This window comes from Camelus dromedarius, chromosome 4 (assembly GCF_036321535.1).
Source record: "Camelus dromedarius isolate mCamDro1 chromosome 4, mCamDro1.pat, whole genome shotgun sequence".
NCBI classification, from domain to species: Eukaryota; Metazoa; Chordata; class Mammalia; order Artiodactyla; family Camelidae; genus Camelus; species Camelus dromedarius.
In genome coordinates, this window is record NC_087439.1 from 70,630,860 (window position 1) to 70,657,491 (window position 26,632).

Below are 26,632 nucleotides of genomic sequence, written 5' to 3' on the forward strand. Positions count from 1 at the left end.
TCCCAGCGCCAGAACTCCTGGCTGGGGAGCCTGTCATGGGGCTCAGAACTCTGACTCCTGTGGGAGGGCCTCTGCAACTTAACTATTCTCCAGCTTGTGTGTCACCCACCCAGAGGGTATGGGGTCCGATTATATCATGAGCATAGCCCTTCTACCATCCCGCTGTGGTTCCCTCTTTATGTTTCCAGTTGATAAAGATCTTTTTTGCTGGGTTCTAGTCTTTTTTTCCCCAATAGTTGTTCAGCAGTCAGTTGTGGTTTTGTTGTAGTCGTGAGGAGAGGCGAGCTCGTGGTCCCACTACTCTGCCAATTTGACCAGAAGTCACAAAATGTATTTCTTAAAAAATAAGACTTGGAAGTTAAAATGACCCCTTGATCTGTGCTGCAGAATGCTGTGTCGGCAGCATGGAAACAACATTAATCTTACACATCTCCGTCAGAGCTCCTTGGTGACCAGGTGCATTGTCAATGAGCAGTAATGTTTTGAAAGGAATCTTTTTTTCCTGAGCAGTATATCTCAACAGTGGGCTTAAAATACTCAGTAAACTATGTTGTTAACGGATATGCTGTCATCCAGGCTTTGTTCTTCCACTTAGAGAGCACAGGCAAAGTTGATTTGGTATAATTCTTAAGGGCCCTAGGATTTTTAGAATGGTAAATGAGCATTGGCCTCAACCGCAAGTCACCAGTTGCATTAGCCCCTAACAAGAGAGTCAGTCTGTCTTTTGAAGATTTAAAGCCAGGCATTGACTTCACTCTAGCTCTGAAAGTCCTGGATGGCATCTTCTTTCAACATAAGGCTGTTTCATGACACTGAAACTCTGCTGCTTAGTGTAGCCACCTTCATGAATGATCTGAGATAGATCTTCTGGAGAACTTGCCGCAGCTTCTCCATCAGCACTTGTTGCTTTACCTTGCACTATTCTGTTATGGAGACAGCTTCTTGTCTTAAACCTAGTGAACAACCTCTGCCAGCTTCAAACTCTTCTTCTGCAGCTTCCTCACCTCCCTCAGCCTTCACAGAATTGAAGAGAGTTCGGGCCTTGCTCTGGATTAGGCTTTGGCTTAAGGGAATATTGTGGCTGGTTTGAGCTTCTATCCAGACCAGTCAAACTTCCTCCATGTCAGCAATAAGACTGTTTTGTTTTCTTATCATCGTTCATGTGTTCTCCAGAGTAACACTTCTTATTTCCTTCAAGAACTTTTCCTTTGCATTCACAACTTGGCTAACTGGTACAAGAGACCTAGCTTTTCGGCCTCTCTCAGCTTTCAACATGCCTTTCTCACTAAGGTTAATCATTCCTAGGTTTTGATTTAAAGTGAAAAATGTAAGACACTTCCCTTCACTTGAACACTTAGAGGGTTATTAATTGGCCTGACTTCAATATTGTTGTGTCTCAGGGACTAGGGAGAATTGAGGACAGGGAGGTGGAGCAGTCAGAACACATGTACTTACTGGTTAAGATCACCATCTCATATGGGCATGGTTCATGGTGCCCTAAAACAATTACAATGGTAGCAGCAATGATCACTGATCACAGACCACCACAACAAATATAATATTAATGAAAATAGTTTGAAATGTTGCGAGAATTGCTAACATGTTACAGAGACATGAAGTGGGCGAATGCTGTTGGAAAAATGTGCTGGCAGACTTGCTTGATGCAGGGTTGCCACAAAGCTTCAATTTGTAAAAACACATTATCTGCCAAGTGCAGTAAAGTGAAGTGCAATAAAACGAGGCATGCTTGTGATTTCTGGAGCATAAACATGAAAAGAGTGCCTTTTTTTTTTTATTGAAGTGTAGTCAGTTTACAATGTTAGTTTCAGGTTTGCAGCAAAGCGATTCAGTTATACATATACATACATACACATATATATTTTCAGCTTGTTTTCCATTTTGGCTCATTACAAGAAATTGAATATAGTTCTCTGTGCTCTACAGTAGATCCTTGTTGTTTATCTATTTTATATATAGTAATGCGTATCTGTTAATCCCAAACTGAAAGGAGTGTTTTTTGTTATGTATCAGCAAACCCCTTTCTATATGTATAACTGAGTCATTATGCTGTAAACAGAAATTAACACAACATAGTAAACTGACTATACTTCAGTTAAAAAACAAACAAACCCAAACTCCTTTCAATCACACCTGGGATTATGTTAATGAGGTTATTTTGGAAAGTCCCTAAAGTGGGGAGGGGGCTGGTTGCCAGGTGAACCAACCATGTGATTAGAGGGTTGGAACTTTGAGCCCCCTGCCCCTCCCCCCACCTCAGAGGCAGGGAGAAGGGCTGGAAATTGCATTAATCACCATTTGCCAGTGATTTGATCAATTATGCTTTTGTAATGAAGCCTCCATAAAAGCCCTAATCAAAGGAGTTCAGATTGCTTCTGGGTTGGTGAATACATCCATGTGGGAGGTGACACACCCCAAACTCCATGGAGACAGAAGCTCCTGTGCCTGGGACCCTCTGGGCCTTGCCGTATGTATCTCTTCATCTGGCTGTTCATTTGTAATCCTTTAAAATATCCTTTGTAATGAATCAGTACTAGTAAGTAAATGTTTCTCAAGTTTATGAGCTGTTCTAGCAAATTATTGAATCTGAGGAGGGGGGCGTAGGAACCCCCTATTTATAGCTTGTTAGTCAGAAGTACAGGTGACCACCTGGGACTTGTGATTGGTGTCTGAAGTGGGGCAAGCATGTGGGACTGAGCCCTTAACTTGGGGGGGTCTGTGCTAACTCTGGGTAGTGTCAGAGTTGAATTGTAGGACACCCAGTTGGTGTCTGGAGAGCTGGAGAATTGGTTCATGTGGGAAAAACCTTCATGCATTTGGTGTCAGAAGTGATGTGAGTGTAGGAAAACTGAGTTTCCTTTTAGTACCTTTGTAGAAGTTAGAATGGATACCCCGCCCTTCAGAAGGATGCAGCCCAATGCTGGGGTGCGGGGCATGGTGAGTGGACCACAGAGTGGGTTTCAGCTCCCACTTCCCCCCTTTGCAGATGCCCTTGTGTAGTAAGCAATCTGTATAACTGTGCCTGGTGGCCCTGATGGGAGCTCCTTCCAGGTGGGGTTTGGGACCAAGCTCCTAGGTGTTTACACTCACATGACTGATGCTGGCTGGTGTCTGCTGTTTGAACAGTCTTGGTTCAGTCTTCTCTTCTTTTCCTTTTGGAAGAAGAGCTGTGTCTATGGGACCCAACGTCTCTGGGGAGTAAGGCCCATGTGTTGGGGGTCCTCTGTGCAGATGGTGCACATTATAATCTCTGCCTCTTTGAAAAAGCAAAACAAGAGGACCAAACTAAAGAAAAACTCTGATGTACACACCACTATATATAAAATAGATAAACAACAAGGATTTACTGTATAACACAGGGAACTATATTCAATATCTTGTAATAACCTATAAAGGAAAAGAACCAGAAAAAATATATGCATGTATCTGAATCACTCTGCTGTACACCTGAAACTAACACAATATTGTAAATCAGCTATACATCAATTGAAAAGAATAAAAAAAAAGAAAAACTCTGGTGGACAAGGAAGAGGGAAAATGAACAAACATTGATTGCTCCTCTGTTTTCTGCCGGGCACGGCACAGTGGTGGGCATTTTACACACTTGGTCAGCCCTCTTTTTCCTAACACATCCCTGAATAAAGGGGATTAGAAAGTTTAGTCTTCACTTTTGGGACTCTCTCAGGCTAAGTTCTAAACCTTAGGGAGAAGGAGATAGAGTTTGCCTCTCTGGGATTGCATATTTCTGCCTTTAATCAAATGCCATAGGGTTATCTAACTGAAATTTCTTCTATCAAAAGCTTAGCTGAAAAAAGTGACCTTAAAGAAAGATTGTCTTAGGAACATGTGCATATCCATCCATTTCTTTATGCCCTCTGAATTCTATTCTTGATGGAATTCAGCCACCAAAAGGTCATGTGCTGTGTTAGTGCGGCCCCTTGTAGAACCGCTGTCACTGACTATGTGCCTTGAGGATAATTGACTTATGTCCTCCGGGTAAGAAGGTCACTAAGAAAGAGCCACATGGGTTTTAGCAACAGCTGCAAGCAGCAGCTACTGTGTGCCAGGCCTGGTCCTGGATGTTTTATTTTTCAGCTAAATCAGTATTATGGTTGCTGTGCTGGGCCTTCCTATAGAAACTTGAGAAATATTTGTTGAATGAGGTAAATAGAATTTCCTGTAAATATATGAGTCTTTAAATCATTCAATGTCACTCTATAAAAACTCATGGAAGAAGTATCCTTTAGAATTTAGTGCTTTATTTCCCCTGAGGAACAGGCATGCTGCAAATGAGAACCACAAACCTGACAGTGTTGCTCCTTTTTTTTTTTTGCTTTCACATTCAGTCTGAAAGTCTGAACTTTAGTCACAGTGACTAGAATAATGACTTCTGTGGAGTGTTGGTGTTCTTTTTTCTTTTCTCCAGACTAAAAACAAAATTCTTTTTGATTATCTCATCTTTTTTTTTTTTTTTGGTAGGGAGGCGGTTGCTGTTGTAAGCAGTTTAAATCCGTTTTGGAAAAGATGAGCTATAAAAGCTAAAAAATGGAATTCTTCAGATAGCTGCCTCACCACCCGAGTGCCCTTCTTCCTTTGTTCCCAGGGAGTGCCGAGCCTTTTGACCCAGGAGGGAATCCTTATACCACAAGGCAGATGAGGGCAGGGTCTTAAGTCACCGAGGCTCATGGGAGGTCACAAAAGGCTACAGTTCCAGCTGCCACTGCCAAACAGGGCTTAGGTCAAGTTACTGGGCCTGACGGGCCGAGCTGTTGGTCGGTGAGCTCACAGTAAGCACATAGCGTGTAGGAAGCACTCAATACATGGTAGCAATTCGTATTAGTATTGTTAGTATTACTTATTTTACTCAAAGCTGAATGAATGCTGAAAGGAGACACCAAGGGTGAGCTGATACACCTCAGCTTTCTAGGTGTGTCTGCAGAGCTCAGATACATGGACAAATGGGGAAAGCTGCTTCCACCTTATTAGAGTTCAACTTTGCTCTTCACCCACCCAGCCAAAGAATATGTTTCCTACTTAAACATATTCACAATCCTCCTCAAGAATCCTTGTTTCTTAGACAATAGTTTAATTCTGGTTGTCAGAACATGTTGTTGGTTACTGGAGAATCTTCATGCCTCTTAGAAAAAAAAAAGAAATGAAATTAATTAAAAACAAAGAGATGTCCATGTCATTACAGCTTTGAATACTTACGCCTTTTGGACAGTATTTGCCTCGGGGATCTGGATGTGGTCAGCCAGCGAAGCACTAAAAAGGTCAAGGGTCATGCTCCCTGGCTCTGGGTCTGTGAAGACAAAGAGCATCCTTCATCAGCAAAGGATAGCAGGCAGTGGTCCCAGATGTGGGAAAATATCTACCTGGTGAGCAATCAATGGCATGCAAATTAGCACAACAAGGTATGTTATACCTAGGAAATTAGCAAATGCTGCAAAAACTAGTGCTGACACATGGCAACTGACATTAAAATCAGTAAGCCCCTTGGGGAAAGTGATATGACAGTACATATCAAGATCTAGAAAAACGTTCTTGTCTTTGATCAGGAATCTCACTCCTGGGTGTTATAATAGGGAAATAATGCAAAAGCAGAAGCAAGCTTTTTGTACAAAGTTATTTATTACAACATTATCATTAATAATGAAAAATTAGAAACAGCCAAACAATAGGAGGTTGAGGAAGTAACTTACAATGCATTAATTTGACGTTTAAAATTATGGTTGAAAAGGTAAATCAGCAATATGGAAAATATGATATAATGACGAGTGAAAATGTAAACTATAGAGCTGGTGTTAAAACTCTGTAAAATATGGATGGAGTGGGGTATAGCTCAAGTGGTAGACCACATGCTTAGTATGCACGAGGTCCTGGGTTCAATCCCCAGTATTCCCTCTAAACATAAATAAATAAACCTAATTACCCCCCCCAAATAATAATAATTTAAAAAACCCTGCAAAACATGTATGTAGGTGAATAAGAGCTGGAAGAGAAAACAGAGAAAGGAAATAATATGTTAGATTGAGAGGTGTATATATGTTTAAATTTTTTCTTAAAACCCCAGCGTGGTTATAACATTGAAAAGAAAATTGATTAAAAAACAAGTGTTATACTATGCGGGCTTATGCCGGCTCCACAGCTGCACTTCCTTTGCTGGGTGCTCTGAAGACCACATTGGGACATTCTCTCAGAATGAGAGGAGTCTCCAGCCTAAGAATTCATATTAGACTACGCCACTTTTATTTTAGTTACTTTAAGCAATTTTTAATCATGAAAGATATATTTCATTGCCAAAAAATTAAAAAACATAAGGCTAAAGAAGAAAAAAGTCCCACAATCAACACACAATTATTGGAATGAGTACAAAGGCTGACTATGCTAATCGCTGACAAGGAGACAGGGGACCTGGAACTTTCATTCACTGCTGGTTAGAATGTAAAATGGTACAATTGCTTAGGAATATAGTTTGACAGTTTCTTAAAAAGTTAAATACTAGATTAGATATACCATATCCTCCAACCTTTGTACTCCTATGTATTTTGCTCAAGAGGAATGAAAGCGTATATCCATACAAGGGCTTATACACAAATGGTCATAGCAGCTTTATTTGTAATAGCCAAAAACTTGAAGCAGCCCAAATGCCCACCAACAGGTGAATGAATAAACAAGATAGTGTATACATACAATGCAATACTACTCAGTAGTAAGTAGAAATGAAGTACTGATACACTCAACAACATGGATGAATCTCAAAAGAATTATGTGGAGTAAAAGCAACCAGACAAAAAAGGGTATATATGGTATGTTTCCATTTATATAAAATTCCAGAAAGTGAAAACTAATCTATAGTGACAGAAAGCAGATCGGTGTTTGTAAATGAGGGAGACTGGAGTTGGGTGAGGCATGAGGAAACGTTTGGGAGAGATGAAATGTTTTACCTTGATGGTGGTGATAGTTTCATGGGTGTATACATATATCAGAACTTACCTAGTAGATCTTAAAAGTTCTCACCACAAGAAAAACAGTTGTAACTGTGTGTCCTGACTGATGTTAACTAAGCTTATTGTGGTAACCATTTTGCAATATATACATATATCAAGTTATTATGTTGTATGCCTTAAACTAATACACAGTGGTAAGTCAGTTGTATCTCAATAAAACTAGAACCTTCCCCTCCAAATTATACCAATGTTTAATATTTTAGTGGAAGAAAATTGTTGGTTGAATAATTTTACGTTCTATCAAATAATTATACATCATTAAAATCTAAAGAAAAGGGAAGTTTATTGTATTAACATCTGCATTAAATAGTACTATTTAACACTTAAAACTTATCCAATTGTAAATTCAAATAGGTGTGATTTATTATAAGGCCTTTTTGATAAAGCTCCTTAAAAACTTAACAAAAATATATTAATACAAGTAAGGTATCTATACAGTAAAGGAAACCAAAAAAGACAATCTATGGAATGGGAGAAAATATTTGCAAATGATGTGACTGACAAGGGATTAATTCAAAAATATACAAACAGTTCATACAAGTCAATAACAACAACAACAAACAATCAAAAAATGGGCAGAAGGTCTAAACAGACATTTCTCCAAAGAAGACATACAGATAGCCAACAGGCACATGAAAAGATGCTCAATATCACTAATTATCAGAAAAATGCAAATCACAATTACAATAAGGTATCACCTCACACAAGTCAGAATGGCTATCATCAAAACATATACAAATAATAAATGCTCAAGAGGGTGTGGAGAAAAAGGAACCTTCCACTGTTGGTGGGAATGTAAATCGGTGCAGCCACTATGGAGAACAGTTTGGAGATTCCTTAAAAAACTAAAAATAGACTTACCACATAATCCAGCAATCCCACTCTTAGGCATATATTCGGAGAAAACTCTAATTCAAAAAGATAGGGGGGAGGGTATAGCTCAAGTGGTAGAGTGCATGCTTAGCATGCATGAGGTCCTGGGTTCAATTCCCAGTACCTCCTCTGAAAATAAATGAATAAACCTAATTACTTCTCTCCTGGAAAAAAAACCCAAAAAGATATATGCACTCTAATGTTCATAGCAATACTACTTACAATAGCCAAGACATGGAAGCACCCTAAATGTCAAAGATGTGGTATATATATAAAACAGAATATTACTTAGCTGTAAAAAAAATGAAATAATGCCACTTGCAGCAACAATGGATGGACCTAGAGATTATCATACTAAGTAAGTCAGGCAGAGAAAGACAATTATCATATGATATCACTTACATGTGGAATCTAAAATAACAATACAATGAATTTATTTACAAAACAGAAAAAGACTCACAGACATAGAAAACAAACTTATGGTTACCAAAGGGGAAGTGGGGGAGAGGGATAAATCAGGAGTTTGGGATTAGCAGATACATACTACTATATATAAAAAAGATAACCAACAAGGACCTACTATATAGCACAGGGAACTAATGGGAAAGAATCTAAAAAAGAATATATGCATATCACTTTGCTGTACACCTGAAACTAACACAACATTGTAAATTAACTATACCTCAATTAAAAAAATAAAAAAATTGAATTAAGAAAAATTAAAATAATAACAAAAAACCCAAAGTATCTAAAGTAGTGCTGGCACTTGGTAAAAACAACAAGAACCAAAAAATCCCTTACTCATGACTCCTCTACCCATATACAACTACAGCAAATATTTTGTTGTATACAGTTTCATGCATATATAATAAATTTATACTCATATTTAATAGAATTGATGAAATAATATACATATAATGTTAACCTACTTTTATGTTATTAGAATTTCCCATATCATTAAACATTCTGAAAAATGATTTTAATAACAGCATAGCATTTCATCATATGGATGTACTATAATAGACTTAAACATGTAACTTTGAAAATTCAGATTATTTCAAATTTTTTATAACTAAAAAGAATTTGGCATAGCATATCTTTGAAAGGGATGTTTCTGATTATTAAAAGACTTACTCTTTGTCAACATCCATGATTACTGAAGGATGTACAGTCTTAAAGGCACAATATCTACTGCCAATAGCTCCCCAGAAAATTTGTACTAATTTACACTCCAAGGAAATGATCATTCATTTTTTCGTTTATCACATGTTTTCTAAATACTTAGAAAGTCATTGTGTCAGGTGCTGGGAATACAGTGTTGAGTAGGATGGACACACACCCTGGTCTCGGGGAGCTTAAATTTCAATGAGGAAGACCAATATTAACAGAAAACAAAACAAAGCAAAATAATAATAAAGAAAACTTATTGAAAAGAAGGCTCTAATATTCAGTCGCTATTTCTCTCTCTTTGAGCAGTAGATTCTTGCATTAATTAATTTATTTTTCTTCAATTTGGTTTATTTAAAAGTGCTATAATTTTAGAGAAATATTTGAAAAGAATAAGTTTACCTGTCATCACACCAGCATATTTCCTTAATACCAGTTTATCCATTTTTTGAGTGTTCAGTGGTGTCAGCACCGCCACCCAGGGGAGTTGGGTTCCCTTTTGCCATTCCCAGACATTAAGGGTGGCATCTCCTGTCTCACACAGCAACTAGAGTTTGGACTGGGGACAAAATTGTTAATGTGTGTGGTGGTTGAGGAAACTGGGAAGGTTGATTGGGGTGGTACCTTTGAATTTATTTTGTCCTGGATCATATGTAATATTAACAGACAGTGGGAGCTGATTTAAGTATGTTTTGTGATTTAAGAGGAATTCTGGGAGAGTTTCTTCCCCTAACAGTAAACGCTCTCACTGAAGACCTTCACTGCTCTTCCTCGCAATTTTGAACTTCAGGTCAGGGCACCAAATGACCAGCAGAGGGCGCGTTAGTATTGACCAAAAGCTGAGGTTCTACATTGGTGTAATTTCCCCATTTTGATTAGAATTGAAACCCTGTTACTGGGGTGTGGACCATAGAAATATGTTTTATTTTGTTTTGTTTTTTTCTCTAGCAAAATAACCTGATATTTAGGAAGTACTGGAATAAACTAAGGCAGTACTTTGAATAAGAACGTACACCTTTTAACTGCCTTAAAAAAAAGGTCTGTAAAATATTTTAGGAATGCAGAGTATAGAAAAAAATACTGTATAATGATTACCCATGTACTTACCACCCAGCGTTGTGAAATCCTAACGTTTTGCCATATCTGATTCACATTTTTTTCTAAAGAAATGAAACATTTCAGATACAGTCCAAGACTTTATTGTATCACATACAAGCCTATTTCTCTCACTCTCTCTCCAGAGGTAAACATTGTCTTTAAATTTGGTAATTATCAACTGACTGGGTTCAGAACATGCTACTCCAAAATATGGCACCTTGGCATACTGAATACTTTAAGCCGAAGGAATCTGAGAAGGGGCGGGTGCAGGTTATAAGACCTGCTACTCTTGTGAGAGGTGCCTCCTTGGAAGAAAGGGGTCCCCTTATCTCTGAAGACAGAGGGTCTCTGGGAGGAATCTGAACACACAGGCCTTGCTATTTCCCTGGTTTATCACCCTTCGCTCATACCTTTCTTCCTATCACGTTTTCCGACAACCTTCCACTCTTCATCACCTAGTATAAAAATGCTCATGCTTAACCACTTCTTCAGGTCTTCCTTTCCTTATGCAGGCTCCTGTATCACATAAAATTTATATCTGATAAATTAGTGTACTTTTCTCCCGTTAGTCTGTCTTGGTAAGTTTAATTTTCAGGTCAAGCTAGGGACTCTAAGAGGGTCAAAGAAAAGTTTTCCTCTCCTATACAGTCCTCATGAATTATTTTTACATCTTTACCATATATAAGTGCACCTGTAAACAACACATATTATTTTACATATTAAAACATGTATCAATAGTATCATTTATATAACTTTACAACTTTCTTTATTTTGCTTAACATCTTGTTTTAGGTATTAATTCTCGTTAATATATGGTGTTTCCACTCATTTATTTTTAAACTGCTATACATTATTCCATTGTATAAACATATCACAACTTATCCATTTTGCCATTGATGGCTGTTTCCATTATTTCCAATTTTTTGTGATTACAAACAATGCTGCAGTGAACCTTCTTGAGTGAATTGCTGTTCACATATGAAAAAGTTTCCCTAAGGTATACCTGACAATGAACTTGTGGGGTTACAAGTTATATGCACCTCCAATTTATTGGTTATTTCCAAATTGCTCTGAATTTCTAAAACTCCACTTCCTCATCAATAATGGATGTATACAACTTTAAAATTTTTGCTAATCTGATATATATGGAATGATATTTCTTTTTGTTTTAATTTGATTTTTCCTGATTAGTAGCAAGCTTGACTAATAAATAAACGATCATTTATTTATGTTTCTTTATCTGTTAATTATCTATTAATGTCTTGTACCCATTTTTTAATTTGGGTTGATTGTCTTTCCTCTATTTGTAGCAGTTTTTGCTGCATTTTGGGTACTAATACTTTGTTAGTTGTATGTACTACAGATATCATCTTCTAATTTGTGATCTGTCTTTTAACTTTATGCTGTCTTGTCAAAAACTTTAAATTTTAATATCTTTGAGTTTGTCAGTAATTTTCTTTATGGTTTGTGTTTTGAATCGTGGGAAAGAAAATTTTGCTTTCCTCAAATTCATAAACATATTCTACATTTTCTTCTAAAAGTTTAAGAACTTTATTTTTTTATATTTAGATTCTGAATGCACCTGATATTTTGTGAGGTAAGGATTAAAAAATTGGATAACCAGTTATCACAAAATTATATAGTGAATAATAGCTCATTCTTTCCCCATTTTATAAAGCCACTTTTGCTATATATCATTTCCATATACGGGTACATTTATTTCTGGATTCTCTATTCTCTGCTGTATGTCCCTAAGTCAGTATCATACAGTCTTAAAGTGATTTTTGGCTGGGCAAACCCTTCCTCTTTTTTTTCTTTAAAATTGTAATGGCTATCATGGGCTCATCTTTATGATTTTGGGATCAACTTATCATGTTCCAGCAGAAACTCTATTAAGGATTTAAAAAATTGGAATGGAAATGAATGCATAGATTCATTTAGGGAGAACTGTCATCTTCCTATCTATGAACATTATATATAGCATTACACAGAACATTGTATTTATTCAGGCCTACTTTTGTTTAATAAAATGTTATAATTTCTTCATGACAGTCTCACACATCTTTTTTTTCATTTGATATATATTTAAAGATTACATTTTCCTCCTTCCTATATAAAGTGTACCAGTAGATAACTAAATAGTAGAAAATAAAAAGTTTTTTGTTTTAGTAGGAATTTCCCAAGGAACAAGTGAAGAATGAATGATAGAATTTCAATACTGCTATTTTGCAACCTCTAATGAATTAATGGCTCTGTAGCTTCTGGCCCTGTGAAGAGACCAGCAAACATTATGTCTCCTGATGGAAGAACACAGTGCCCTCCGTGAAGTGGTCTTGTCAAAAAGAAAAACAAAACCTGAATCTTATCAAGTCTCTGGATCCAAGTACTAACTTATAGAAAATATAGAAGACAGAGAAACATGTTCAACTACACTATGAGGGCACAAGCAGCAAAATCTAGATTGTGGGAAAATGTACAGAACAAGTGATCCCCAATTTCCTAAAAATAAACTAGAAGAGAGTAAGAAAAAGAAATGGAGAAAAACCTGTAAATGAAAGGATACAAAGCCCATATCAACCAATTGCAAACAAACTCCAAAACAGTTTTAATAATTATGAGGCAGTTAGAACATTGAAAAAACTGGATATTCAATCATATTAAAGAATAGTTCTCATTTTTAGGTATAATAGTGGTAGTATGTTTATGTCAGAAGAGTCTTTTCTTGACCTTTAGAGATATATATTCAAATGTATATGGAATTTGTTTCAAAATAATCTGGGAGGGAGGAAAAAATTGGAGATGATGGTGAACAATATCGGCCAGGAGAGGGGAACGTGGGATTCACTGTGCTGTTCTGCCCACCCGTGTGTATGTTTGAGGTTTTCCATTGTAACAGTTATTCTTAAATTGCATCATAAATTGTGTTTTATGTTTTCAAACACTTTTTTTTCCCACAATTTTATTTATTGATCTATGTTTAGTAACCTTGCTGAGTTTTTTTGTTTGTTTTTTAATGGTTTGTCTTTTAATAGCTTGTCTCTAGTGGCCCTCAGATTTTCCATCTAAGGAATACTATTGTCTGAGAATAATGACAGTCATTTCCTCCTTTCTATCCTTTTCCTTTCTGTTCTTTTTGCTTTCTCAACTGTCCTGTACATGTTGAAATAGAAGCAATGATAGAGGGCGTCCTTATCCTAGCCCTGCCCCTAAAGAGACTGCTTCCGAAATTCTGCCTTTATGAGGTTTACTGCAGGCTTCTGGTAACTACTTTTTATCAAAGTCAGGAAATCCTCTTCTATTCCTAGTTTGATCATTTTAAATCATGAATGGGTGAATTTTATAAATTGATTTTTCCTTTTGCATGTACTGAAATGACCCTAAGTTTTTTCCCCTTTAACCTCTAGATGTGAATTATATAAACAGATTTTTGAATGTTAAACCATTTTTAACTTTTTCTTTCTTTGTGTGTGTGTGCGTGTGTGTAATTAGGTTAATTTATTTAATTTTTTTTCTTTAATGGAGGTACTGGGGATTGAACCCAGGATCTCATGCATGCTAAGCATGTGCTCTACCATTTGAGCTATACCCTCCCCTCTACATCATTTTTAATTCCTGGTATAAACTGAATTCAGTCAATGGTGTGTGTGTGTGTGTGTGTGTGTGTATGTAAGGATTTGGTTGGCTAATGTTTAATTTAGGAGTTTTGCATCTTTGATCATAAGTGAGATTGGTCTATAAATTTTCTTTCTTAGGTTGTTCTTGTCTCTTGTTTCAACTACTTTTTTGGTTTGGATGAATTTGCCTCTCAAGTCAGAAATGAGCTTTACTTTCTGGAAGGTGAAGAGAATTTTCAGGATCAAGGGGCAACAGCTGTGTTCTGGGATTCTAGGGCTTCCCTGGGGTTTCCATCCTGGGCTGAGCAGAGGGAGCCTGAAACAGTCTTAAGGATGAGTGACATCCCACTACTGAGGAGAACTTTGAAATACTTTCCAGAAGGACAAATAAAGGGGTAATAGAACGTGTAGGTCATCTAGGCTGCTAAGAACTAGCAGACGATCCTGAGCACAGTACCAGGGCTTCAGACAGCAGAGCCTGGCGGTGTCTGCTGACCTTGCCGGCCTCACACAGAGCAGTTCTGGGAGGGAGGAGCCCCGACCCACATGGTGAGGCGGCCCTTTGTAGCGGTACCACCTTCCAGGTGGTGGATTCTGGTGCAGGGGCACTGCCTCAACTCCTGGGCACACAATTCTGGTCTCTTGATTTTCTCCACAGCTTTATGAGAAATTTTGCCACACAGGCTGCTCTTCACTTCTTTGAGCAGATTGGGTAGTCATGATATTTGCTCCTTCTGGAGCTGTTTATTCCCAGAGCCAGGAACTGCTACTGAGGAAATGCCTGCAAAACCAAACTAAATTGAACTAAACACCTACAGACACTGAGTTGAGGGAGACCCCTTACCTTGGTTTTAATAATTAGCTTCAGTTTTGCATAAGTCTATTGACTTGCAGACCTCAGTTTCCTTTATCTACAATATAAAATAACTTCTAGAGGTTCCAAATAATCTCCAAGTTTCATGATGGCTTTAAAAAAACACTGCCATAATTTTGTGGTGTTTCCCCGAAGTGTAACTATTTCCTAATCAGAAACACATGGATGGCTTTACAACTCTTAAAGACCCAGGAGCTTAGCGTCATAGAAACGTGGGTTCATATCTCAGCTAGTCCGCCTACTGGCTGTGTGACCTTGGGCTAGTTACTTCACCTCTCTGAGCCTCAACTGCCTTATCTGTGAAATAGGGATAATGTACTTGATCTCATAAGGTTGTGGTGAGGATGAAATGAGCTAAAAGCACACACACACACACACACACACACACACACACAAAATGTCAAAAGAGTAAGTGCCAAAAATTCCTTCCCTTTTCTCCACTCAAGTGACTATGTGTGGAAGAGTAGTCAAAAGATAACCTTTATAAATTGAGACATTAACATTGTTTGGCTGGCACTTCTGGGTGTTTCCCGTTTGCCTGCCTCCCACCTCCTCCCTGGAATCTGTCTGAGTCGGCCTGTTCCCGCAGATTTTGAGGCCGTCTAGCTCTACGGGTCTCCACCCAGGCTTGGGACCTGCAGGAGGCCCTACGGGTAGAGACATCACAAGCTACACTAACAGAAGCGGCTTGGAGAACGGACCATTCGGGGAGCCGAGCCTGGAGTCCCGAGCTCATTGCAAGGAGCTCTCTTAGCTCGGACGTCAGAGGCGACAGGTGGGGACGGCCTCGCGCTGGCGGCGCAGCGGCGCCGGGCGGGCACCGGTGGGTGAGCGGGCGCCGGCTGGAGGTTGGGGGGGCCCAGGAGCCGCCGGCTTGGGGCAGGGAGGGGGGCGGAGTTGGCGGGGGGAGGGGTGGAGAGAGAGCGGGAGGGGGGAGGGGGGAGGGGGGAGGGAGGAGGGGGTGGGAGAAGGGAGGGGGGAAGGGAGGAGGGGGTGGGGGAAGGGAGGAGGGGGGTGGGGAAAGGAGAGGACGAGGGAAGCTGCGCTCCGTCGCCGCCCTGGCGGAGACAGACACTGCTTTCGTCTTCTCCCTTGATTTGCCACCCTTTTTTCTTCTTTTTGAAAAAAACTGCCTGAAGATTCTCTTCATTCCAGTTTCTCCACTTTATGAGAGAGAGAGAGAGGGAGAGAGGGAGAGAGGGAGAGAGGGAGAGAGGGAGAGAGGGAGAGGGAGAGAGAAGCATTTCTACTCCATGTCCTCTTGACAGTTCTGCTTTCTCCCCATCTACCTACTCCAAGATGGACAACCACACCTTTTGATAACTGTTAACAGCCAAGAGAAGTGATCTCTACAGACCCAGTCTGGGAGATCAGTCAGCTGTAGAGCGTCCTCTGCCCAGCTCTGTGACCAAGGACATGTTCCTTAACCTCACTGTGCCTCAATTTTCTCATCTGGCAAATGGAGATAGTAAGAGCTCTTTATTTACAGGATTGTTTTAAAAGTTAAGCAATTTATAGAAAATGCTTAGCCTGGGGCCTGGCACACAGTAAGTGTAAACTACCACCCCTGTCTTGATGGATTCAGAATGCATTCTGGGTTCAGCAAACTCTTTCCATTACGTTGGGCATCACCTCCCCCAGGAAGCCCTCCCTGACTTTCCCTGTCCCTCCCATGCTGGTCTGGATCAGTTTCCTTCCTGTGTTCTCTCATAGTACTAAACATGTTGAACACACAGATGGTGGGAACCATCTGTACACATGTCTGGCTCCTCTAGTAGAGTGGCAGCGCCATAAGGAGTGTCTTGTTCAACCACAGAGGGTCTGGCACTTAGTAGGGGACCAGCAAATGGTTGCTAAGTAAATGAAGGAAATTTCCATTCATTCAGTCAGTGGTTAAAAACTTAAGAAGGCCTAAGCCTGTTATCTGAACTTGGAGCTATCTCAGTGGTAACCCTGGATTCTGCTCTTCCCCCTTAACAGAAACAATCCCAAAGGTATTGAATCACAGAAAATGAGACGTAGGGATTGGAAGGTCAATTTCGTTATTTTTCAGATGAGAAGGGGAAGCCCAGAGAGACTAGTGGGTTTACTGAGGCCTCATGCTGGTACAGGACCACCATGGTGAAGCCAGTGTTCTCATCTTGACCCACTGGGCTCTCACTCACCGGCTGCTGGTCAGGGCCCTCCCAGGGGTGCCTGGGTGTCAGAGCTTTATGAAGGACATACTGAAATGGTGGGCTGGCTTTCCCTGGGAGCAGGTATAGTGGAAGAAGCTTGGGAAGGAGACCCAGCCCTAGTCCTGGCTCTGCTGCAGATCACTGCACAAGCCGGGGAGAGTCATAGATGCAAACAGCATGAGGGTGGAATGGGGCCTGAGAGATTATCCACCCCAACCTCTCTGGTTTATGGAAAAGGAATCCACAGCCAGAGAAGTGATATGCCCTAGACTGTGGGCCTAATCAAAGGCAGAGCTGGTGACAGAACCCATGTCTTTCAAATCCGAAATGCAGTGTCCTCAATGAGTCTATTCCAGGGTTTGTCAAATAGTAATGGGCATATGATCACTTGAAGATCTTGTTAAAGCATAGGTAGGTCTGAGGTGAGATGCCAGATTCTGCATTTCTAACAAGCCCCCAGGTTCTAGCTAGAAAGGGTCTAGACCAGTGATTCTCTCAAAAACCAGGGCTGGACCTTCCAGCTCTATGATGTAACTGCTTAGTGCACCAGCCCCTAATCAGACCAGTCTTGTCAGATTAATGAAGGCCTGGTGGCTAGCGGGCCACTCACCTAGAAGTCAACAGAGCCAGCACCCTCCTCACCTGCTCATCTTCCCCATCAGAGGTAGCCGTCCTCCACCCCTGTTGGCTGCCTTTATGTCTCTGGTGGAGAGGCAGGTCCTGGCTGGTGGCTGTGGGTCTGAGTGCACCCTTTTGGAGGACTGGGACCTTACTAACCCCTGCAGGCACTGTGACTTCACAGGGAATATGCCAAGCCCGAAGTCGAGTCTTCAACGTAAGCTCTTGAGGACAGGAAACTTGGTTTTGCCATCTTTGAATCTCCTGAATACTCAGGCACCCATTCCTCCATTCATTTGATTCATGCGTTTGTTTATGGAACATTTGGTAAGCCTGGCTAAATAAGGCACAGTCCTCGCCTTCTAGAAACATATATAACACGTGGGGCTATAAAGTGGTACTTAGCGGTTGCCCAGTAAGTATGTGTGAAATTGAATTAGGCTTCAGTGCTTTGGGGGAGGTGGCAGTGTCATCGAGTGATAGTGCAGTGGAAAGCAGCTGGTGGTGGCCACTTCCTAATAAGGGGCTTGTTCTCAAAGAAGAGAGCCTGGCTCCTTAGGCAGTTCCCGTCAGAGTCAGTGGAAATGACACTGCCCAAGCCTTACAGAAGTCTTTGCACTTTAAGATGTTATCAGGCAATTCACAAATGCATCATGATTTTTAGCTCTCCCTTTGGCAGTCTAAAGACCAGTGGAGAAAAGAGGGAGACTCCAGCTCCTCTTCTCAGGCCAGTCACAGAGGGGACAGCTAAAACATGCATGGTGTTTGCAGCAAAGAGAGAAATGACCCACCGTGGTGACTCTGACTCCACGAGGTAGGAAAGCATCTGCAAGACAGAGCCATCTGTCCACATGTGGCAGAGGTGCTAACTGCCACCTAATGTCCATCCCCCTTCTGCCTTTGGGTGGCAGACCCCTCAAGTTTTAGCTTGGCACATGGACACCCAGCAAGAGACTTCGGTTTCCAGCCTCTCCTGTAGCTCGGGGGGCTAACAGGATGTGAGCACAAGTGGAAGAGGGGCAATTTCTGAATTGTGCCCTTGAAAGGCAGCTGTGGGCCCAGCACTGACTTTTTCTCTCCTGTTCTGCAGGGTGAGGGAGGCGCTGAGCCAGCTTTGACCATGCAGACCAGGGTAATATGGGGCTGGTGGTGGGGAGGGGAGCAGAGAGACGATAAGAGAGGAGCCTGGACCCCTGGACAGCCTTGTGGAGTAGAGCTGTCCTACCCCCTGCCTGCCAGCTTAGACTTTTCCATGAGAGAGATATAAATCTTCCATCTTGTTTGAAGTCACTTAATTTTGGCCTTTGTTAGAACCAGCATCCTAAGTATTGCACATCTGCCTCTTGCATAAAGCAATGATGCTGTGAACCTTTTTATCCTGGTAGAATATAAATGGCTCCTTGGTCCCTAGGTTTTCTGTCAGACTTGCCCTTTGCCCCTGATCCCCCCGTTGTCTCAGGCTGCTCACTAGGGACCCCTCCCCCTCATGCAGGGCTCCCCAGATCCCTCAGAGCTCCTAAGAATATCTTAAGCTCTGCCGCATTCCAAGGGGTGGTGTCACCACTGCAAAGTAACCTCTTTCACACTGGTTCTGCCGCCCATCCCAGAATGGAAGCAAAAGAAGGACTTACACAGGGGCCTCAATCAGTCCCTCAAGGGCAAGCGATCTGACCCCTTTCCCACAACTGAGCCTGATCTGGAGAGTAAAGAAATCATCATGTCACATCATGTTATCAACTTAGAACAAGTCTCTCCTGATCAGATGCAAATGATGGCTACCAAAATTAAGCTTTTAAGAAAGAGACTAATAGCTAACCTTTAGTGAGCACTTACTCTGTGCCAGGCACTCTTACGAACACATTACATGTATTAACTCCTTTATGTCACAACCACCCCATGAGACAAGTACTATTAGCATCCCCATTTTACAGATGAAGAAAAAAGATGCTCAGAGAAGTTTGGTAACTTACTCAAGGTTACACAGTTATTAAGTGGTGGAACCAGGATTTGAACTCAGGGACTCAGACTTGATAATAGATGCTCTTGATCACTGTGATGCTGCGTCAGCAGTGCCCTCCAATCCTTCCACCCCCCATTGTTTTCAAGGTAATAGATTAAATTGAGTCACTGCCAAATTCAGAGAAATAAATCCTCAAAGCAAGGCCCAGGACAGTGGTTCTCAAAGTGTGGTCCCTGGACCACTAGCCTCAGAATCACTGAGGAACTTAATCAAATTGCAAATTCTGTGACCTCAGAACGTGTAGTCTAGACACATTTCTTTTATCAAGCCTTCCAGGTGGTTCTGATGCACACTGAGGTTTGAGAACTGTTGTCCTAGGAAATAAGAATTGAAACAAGAATAGAAATTCTTTCCTTGGACTTTGGGGGTGGGAAAGAGAGGAGGAAGGAAAGGTTTTATATTTAAAACAAGAGCAATTTCCCAAACTCTCTTTGATTTAGAGGTTGCTGATTTGACCTGTCTTGTGAAAACTTGCATGCTGTATTCTCACCAAGTCCAAGACTCATGGTATTCTCATTGGACGTGGCCTCATTGCTTATAATTAACCCTGTAGATCACTACTTAATTCAGAGTAGGAAAAAAATCCTGACAATTAGCCATAAGATCTAGGAGAGGAAAACTGATCCTTAAATAGTTAAAAAAAAAAATTCCTTGGCACTCTCTCCTTTTTTTTCCTTCAAAGATTTGAAATCCTTTTTTAAACATTAGCATTTATCATTCAGGACAAGCAAATGCCTTCTTTAATTTTCTGCAGTGATATTTCACTGTGTTAAAGATGGAATAACCTTTATGGAACTCAGCCGCGGCCTGTCCCTCTGTCGGGAGACAGGAAATCTATTCTGACTGACTTGGCCATTGCTTACATTTGGCCGTGTTCTGTGCTCCACTGCACTTGGCTAAGACCTTGGAGCCTCATCAGTGTTCACAATTTAGATATGTGATTTACGATATTGAAGATCTGAAGACTGGAATGCATTTCCCTGGCTACTGTCATTCAGCTTTGAAAATGGAGGTGGCAGGACACTTATGTTAGCAGAAACCTTGCTGAAAAGTTTGACTGAACACAGGGATCAAGCTACCATAATATTTTATTGTCTGATATCCAGAAGCAGTGAAATCTTTTAAAATGAGTATAAAAATTAATTGTTTTTGGAATGTTAACTGAAAGAAATAATTAAAGATATAAACAGAAAAAGATCAAATTAGGGTGAAATCCCAAATCCATGACTTTGCACATTTATCTCTCCAGTGAGTTCTACGGTCTCTCTCTCATCCTTTGGGGGTCCAGATGGGACAGGAAGAATCATGGTGTCATTTCACAGACTGGTAAACTGTGACCATGAGAGGGCAGATACTTATCCATTGTGATATCCAGGTTGAAGTTAATATTCATTAAAGGGCAATGGTACATGAATTACTTCATTTATTCTTCATGCGACCTTATGAGGGGAGTACTGTTTGCAGCCTCAGCTGAGGACACTCAGGCTGACCATGGAGAGGGTAAGGCAGAGGTAGTCCAACTCCAGAGCCCAGGCTCTCTACTCTTGCTTGCATCTGCTGCTGCTAGCCTATATGGAACACCTTATGTCACTTAAAGAAAGGTGCCCCAGTAGAAGGGCCAAGTAGGAAAAGGAGCCTCCTGTGGGTGGATGCGCCCAGTGCTGGGGAACATGGCTCAGGGAGCAGAGCACAGGCTGGATTTCAGCCTTCACTGGCTCCCTCTGCTGGACGCCTTTGTATGGCAAACAACAAGCGCAGTCTGGGTTGGCAGGCCCTGCATCCAGTCCTTGAAATGCAAGAGTCTCTCACACATCTGTTTCCACTCCTGCACAAGAAGCAGTGAGATAAAGACCAGCTCTGCTACCTGGGCCAAGCTGACTGCAGCATGTGGCATGCCCAGGTGCCCCCAGAGAAGAGCTTAGAGTCTACTTCAGGGTATCAGAATATGAACCATGCCAAAAAGCCCAGTTCCGGGGCCAGTGTTTCCTAGAGCCATCATCATTATCAAATGCAGCATCATTTTTGGAGGAAGCTACACTCAAGCAGCACTGACTACCCAGAGCTGTGAGTGATAGGGGTTGGGTCTCTAAAGATGCTTGTCCCCCCTCTGTTGGAATGCTATCCCATGAGGCAGGGAACCTCAGCTCGCTCACCTGCATGTCCAAGGCCCTGTGAAAGCAGAAAAAACCAGAGGTAGAGGTGCCCAGGGGCCTTTTTGTAATGCCCCCCAAAAGCTCCTCTCTCCTCCATCAATCTGCAGCTGTTGGCAGGAAAGAAATCTTTCAATAAATCCAAGGACATAAAAGCATGTTATTATCAGTTGGCTTGTGATGCATTAAGAGCACATCCAGAGTCTGTATTCTGACTTTCAACCCATGACCTGAGAGGAAATGGAAAGGCCATTCCCCATCAACATCTTTGAAAAGTGCAAAGTTCATCCCACAATTACGGCGATCAGATTTTAAAACCCATCCCAGCTGTCTCTACCTTGAGCATCCAGATGATTTTCTGTTAGGGGTCCTCCTGCTTCTTCATGATAGTCCAGTTCATCTCCACTTTCCTATTAGGTTAACAACAACAAAAAGCATATAAGACAAAATAAATGCAAGCACTCCCAGGGTCCATGCCCTTTGGTAAAAGGGGATCCAGTTTTCTTGGTTGTCTCTTCTTTTTTGGCAACTTATTTTAACTTAAGCATCCAAGAAGCCTGCTGGCTAGTGTGAAAGGCCTGAAGAGCCAGGAGGGCTTAGCAGTGGCCTGAGCACTGTTAGGTCCTCCTCTTGTGGGAGGCTGGTCCCATCCATCTGAGCAGTGCTCCATGCCTGATGTGCACAGGGAGACGAATGTCACAGGCCAAGGCCAGCTGGCGGGAGGCAGCAGGTAGCTCCAGGGACTTGAGGGAGATCCAGGGCAACCCTCATAGAGATGGAGAGAAGTGAGAAGAGTAGGGAGGAGTCAGACCTTCAGGGCTTTGGACATAGGTTAAGGATTTTGGTCTTTCCTTAAAAACAAATGGAAGGCACTGAGGATTTAAAGCAGGGTGCAAAAGGATCAGCTTGGCCTTTTGCACAGTTTCCAGGATTACCATGGATTGGGTTTCTTATCACATGGAATCCCCTCTTCCTTCTTTCTCTGAGTCACACCAGCTGCCTGCAACCCCACTGCCCAGAAATCTCCATAACAATGGTCCTCAACCCTGGCTGCACTTCAGAATTATTTGTGAAGCTTTAAAAAATATTGATCCCCAGGACTGAACCCCAAATGTTAAAATCAGACTTTCTGGAAGTGGGGCATTTTTAAGGCTTCTTGAGTGACTCCAATATGCAGCCAGAACTGAGAATCATGGATCTTCTCTAGACGGTTGGAAGAGCAGCTCTTCAGTAGCCAAGGACACGTGGCAGTAGAGTCAGTGACCCAAATAAAGCCCTGGAGTCCAATGAGGCCAGCTCTTGGCCTTTGTCACCTGGATCTCTGATTAATCCACAGCTTCATTTCAGCAGTAGAGAAGGAATCTGAGGGCTCTAGAAGCCTCTCCTGGGACTAAAGTTCCTCACCCTTTAGTGACAATCAATTTTCCACTTTATTATCAAATACCCAAGCTGTTTTGGGAAGAGACAATTATCTGCTAATGTGTTTGAAATTCTCTGCTCCCTTGATGGCTTTTTACCCTGCTTGTTTCTCACTTGTTAGCTTAGGGTTTGTAGCTGATGAGATATTCTGATGTAAAAAAAGGCTAAAGCAGGTAAGTATTTTCTTTCTTCTGAATTTCTCCTTTTGGAGACAAAGCAGATTTGTTCTGATGCTGTAAAAAAAAATCATCCTTGAATAAATGGAAAGGTTTAAAAAAAATGATTGCAGGATAAATGGCCTCAGTCTAGTAAACTGCTAAATTAGAACACTAGAAAAGAGATACATTTTAAAAAATCCTGTTTATAAATCCTTTTAGTCTAACAGGAAATTGGATTAAAAGGGAGAAACAAGTTTCCTCCTTTGGAAGAATTTCAAAGCCCAGAAAAATAAACCTTCAGCCTTAACAACAAGCAGCTAGAAGCCTTCAAGGGCAAGAAATATTCTCATTTCGCAGATAGGGAGACAAAGGCAGAAAGAGGGAGGAATTTGGAAAGAATCTTCTGATGAGTCCCTGTAAGAAATAAACTTAATTTGAAATTTTGCCTATTGCTTAGAAAAGTGTCAAAAAACTATCATTTTTTACATATATGAACACACATATGAAAAGACTTACACCTAAAATCATTCATTACAATGAATTGGAAACAACCTACATGTACCATCAATTGGGGGCGGTTTAAATAAAGTATGGTAATTCATACAGTGAATAGTATGCAACCATTAAGAAGCATCTCTTTACTCACACAGAAAACAAACTGTGGTTATGGGAGGAGGGGGAGGGGTAGATTAGGAGTTCAGGATAAAGATACACATTACTATGTATGAAACAGATAAACACCAAGAACTTGCTGTATAGCACAGGGAACTATATTCAGTTTCTTGTAATGAGCTGTAGTGGAAAAGAATCTGAATGTATATATATGTATGTATATGTGTAACTGAATCGCTTTGCTATACACCTGAAACTAACATTGTAAATCGACTACACTTCAATAAAAAAATAAGAATTAAAAAAAGCATCTCTTTAGATGATAGAACTCCAAGATACATTAAGTAAAAAAAAAAATACTGTGAGCAATGTGTATAATGTGTTAAACTGTGTATAAAAAAAATCTCTCTGTATTGGCCTATATGTACCCGCTACAACTCAGGAAGGCTACCCAGGAAACCAGCAACAGTGGTGTCCAAGGGGGAGGGAATCCAGCTAGGAGACATACCCTCTTATACTTAACCAATGTTAAACCTCCTGAATATATTTTGGATTCAAAATTTGAATTAAAAAAACTGAAACTAAATAAAATGCTGTCTGTCACTTTTAACATAAGTTGCAATGGCAATGACTGAAACACAGGTGATAATACTTGGTGATTGAACAGAACAAACTGAAGGATTGGAAATTCAAATCCCAGCTCTGTTATTCTGGCCAAGTCATTTGCTCTTCATCTGTTCATTCAGCTTGTGAATATTTACTGTGTCTGTTGTGTGCCAGGTATTGTGCTGGGCACTGGGGGCACGAGGCTGAAAGATCTATTTGTAAGAAGCTCACTGACTTGTAGAGAAACGACAAGAAAGCTCACTGTTGCAATGCAGTGTGAGAAATGTTGTGACAGGCTATGACAGATTTCTGCAGGACCTCATGGGAGGTGAAGCTAAATTAGGCTGGGAAGGTTTGTTTACCAGTGGACATGGTGCTGAGTCTTGCAGGGAAGGGGAGGCAGGGCAGTTCCCGCAGAGGAAGTAGCATGTGCTGGTTGGGGGGTAGTCTGGCATGGTTGGAGTGAGGGACAGTGTGAATCAGACATGGGCCAGATCTTGCATCTTGCAGTCTGGAGTTAAAAAAAAATTCATTTGTTGTATTTTTCTCTTTATAAAAGAAATACATCTTTGATGCCAGGATTTAACTGGAAGGCCAATGGGGACGTGGTAAAGAATTTCAAGCAAACCAGTGGTATGACTGAGCTGTATTTAGAAAGAGCACTGGCGATGGTGTGGTATTATAGGGCTGGGGAGGGGTAGGGTGGCTGGGGCCAGTAACAAACACTTTGTAAACACAAACTGCAGCACTGAAACCAGACATGAGAGACAGTGGCCTGAGCAGTTGGGGTGCAGATCCTGGAGTCAGACTGCCTATACTGAAGCCCTGACTCCTTCACTTTATGCCTTAAAGATCATGCAAGGTACTTAACCTCTGAGCCTCAGTTTCTTCAACTGACAGGGGCTGGGTCAAGTGGCCTGAAGTTCTCATCTGTCCTTGGAGAACCCTCCACCATTTCTGCCCTTCACCCTCATGCATAGTCCCCGATCTGAGCCTGGTACCTCTTGGCCCACAGCAGGCTTTTGTAAGGAACTGCCAGGAGGAGCAGGGAGCAGGGGATACAGGAGCCACAGGTGGGGCTTCCGTCAGCCCCGTGCTGCAGGACCTATCATTGAACCTCAGCTTCTCCATCTGTGAAATGGGAGTAATGATACATTTTGTACGGAGTTCTTGAAAGGCTTAATTAGGAAAATAAATTCAGAAATTCTGTGTAACGTATCATGTAACATATGCATCTAAATGACTATTTTTGATGTCTCCTTAGTGATGGAAGGAAATCACTATCTCATTTCTGAGTTTCAACTTCAAGGTCATACAACTTTTCTTGTGTATTAATAAGGTCCCACACTTATTCTTTAATAGAGAAAACTGACTTATGAAAATCATAAGGTATCTTGTGTTGTTAAGATTAAAATATATTATTATTTTATTAAGTGTCAGCTCCTCTCCCGGGTTCTGAAGCCAGAACAAAGATGTACAATTAAATTCTTCTCAGGAACGGAAGAGATAGACCTCATCAATATCAGGTATTGTGGGTTTGATGGCTTTGAATCCTAGCTCACCCTGCTGGCAGGCACGTCACCATTTGTCATCTCATCTGGCCTATCCTCAGTTTCCTCATCTGCACAGTGGGAAACTTCACACTTAACAGGAAGGGGGTTGGGAAAATTAAACAAGGATTTATATGTGAGAGGCCTGGCCCTCAGCAGGGATCAATGAATGTTTCTTCCTTTCTCCTTCATAAATAGAATACTTTATAGATGTGAACAGTCTTTGAAGATTATTATTTCGTGTAATTTTCACCTTACTGTTGACAGGCAGGTATGGAGGTCCCAGCATCATTATCTCCTTTTTACTAAAAAGGAAGCCAAGTCCTGGAAGCATTACAAGGTCACTCAAAGTTAGAGAAAACCCAGAGCTTCCCAACTACTGGTCAGATACTTTAATATTGGTAATAGTCCACTTAATCCGGAGCTTCTTTCTTTGGTAACTGTAACAGACTCAATGCCCTGAATATTTTTCCTGGCAAAAGTATCATTCAAGTGTCCTGGAATCATTGCATCTCGAAACTGGCTTGTGATTCCTCTACAACTCTCCTGCCAGTGGTCAACAAAACAAATTTCATAAACAAATGGGACCTAATTAAACTTAAAAGATTTTGCACAGCAAAGGAAACCATAAACAAAATGAAAAGACAGCCTGCAGACTGGGAGAAAAT

The 26,632-nt window shown here is 41.0% G+C and overlaps 1 protein-coding gene across 2 annotated transcripts in view; it reads right to left on the reverse strand.

Annotated features, from left to right (window-relative positions):
• The window catches only part of KIAA2012 (KIAA2012 ortholog), a 108,809-nt gene that overhangs the window by 12,510 nt on the left and 69,667 nt on the right, over positions 1–26,632 (reverse strand). For both annotated transcript variants that reach the window (XM_031451980.2, XM_064485099.1), the window contains 3 exons: positions 21,957–22,029; positions 5,230–5,320; positions 3,109–3,274 (listed from right to left, as the gene is read on the reverse strand). In XM_031451980.2, coding sequence (XP_031307840.2) covers positions 3,109–3,274; positions 5,230–5,320; positions 21,957–22,029 — 330 coding nt within the window. The remainder of the gene's footprint in view (positions 1–3,108; positions 3,275–5,229; positions 5,321–21,956; positions 22,030–26,632) is intronic.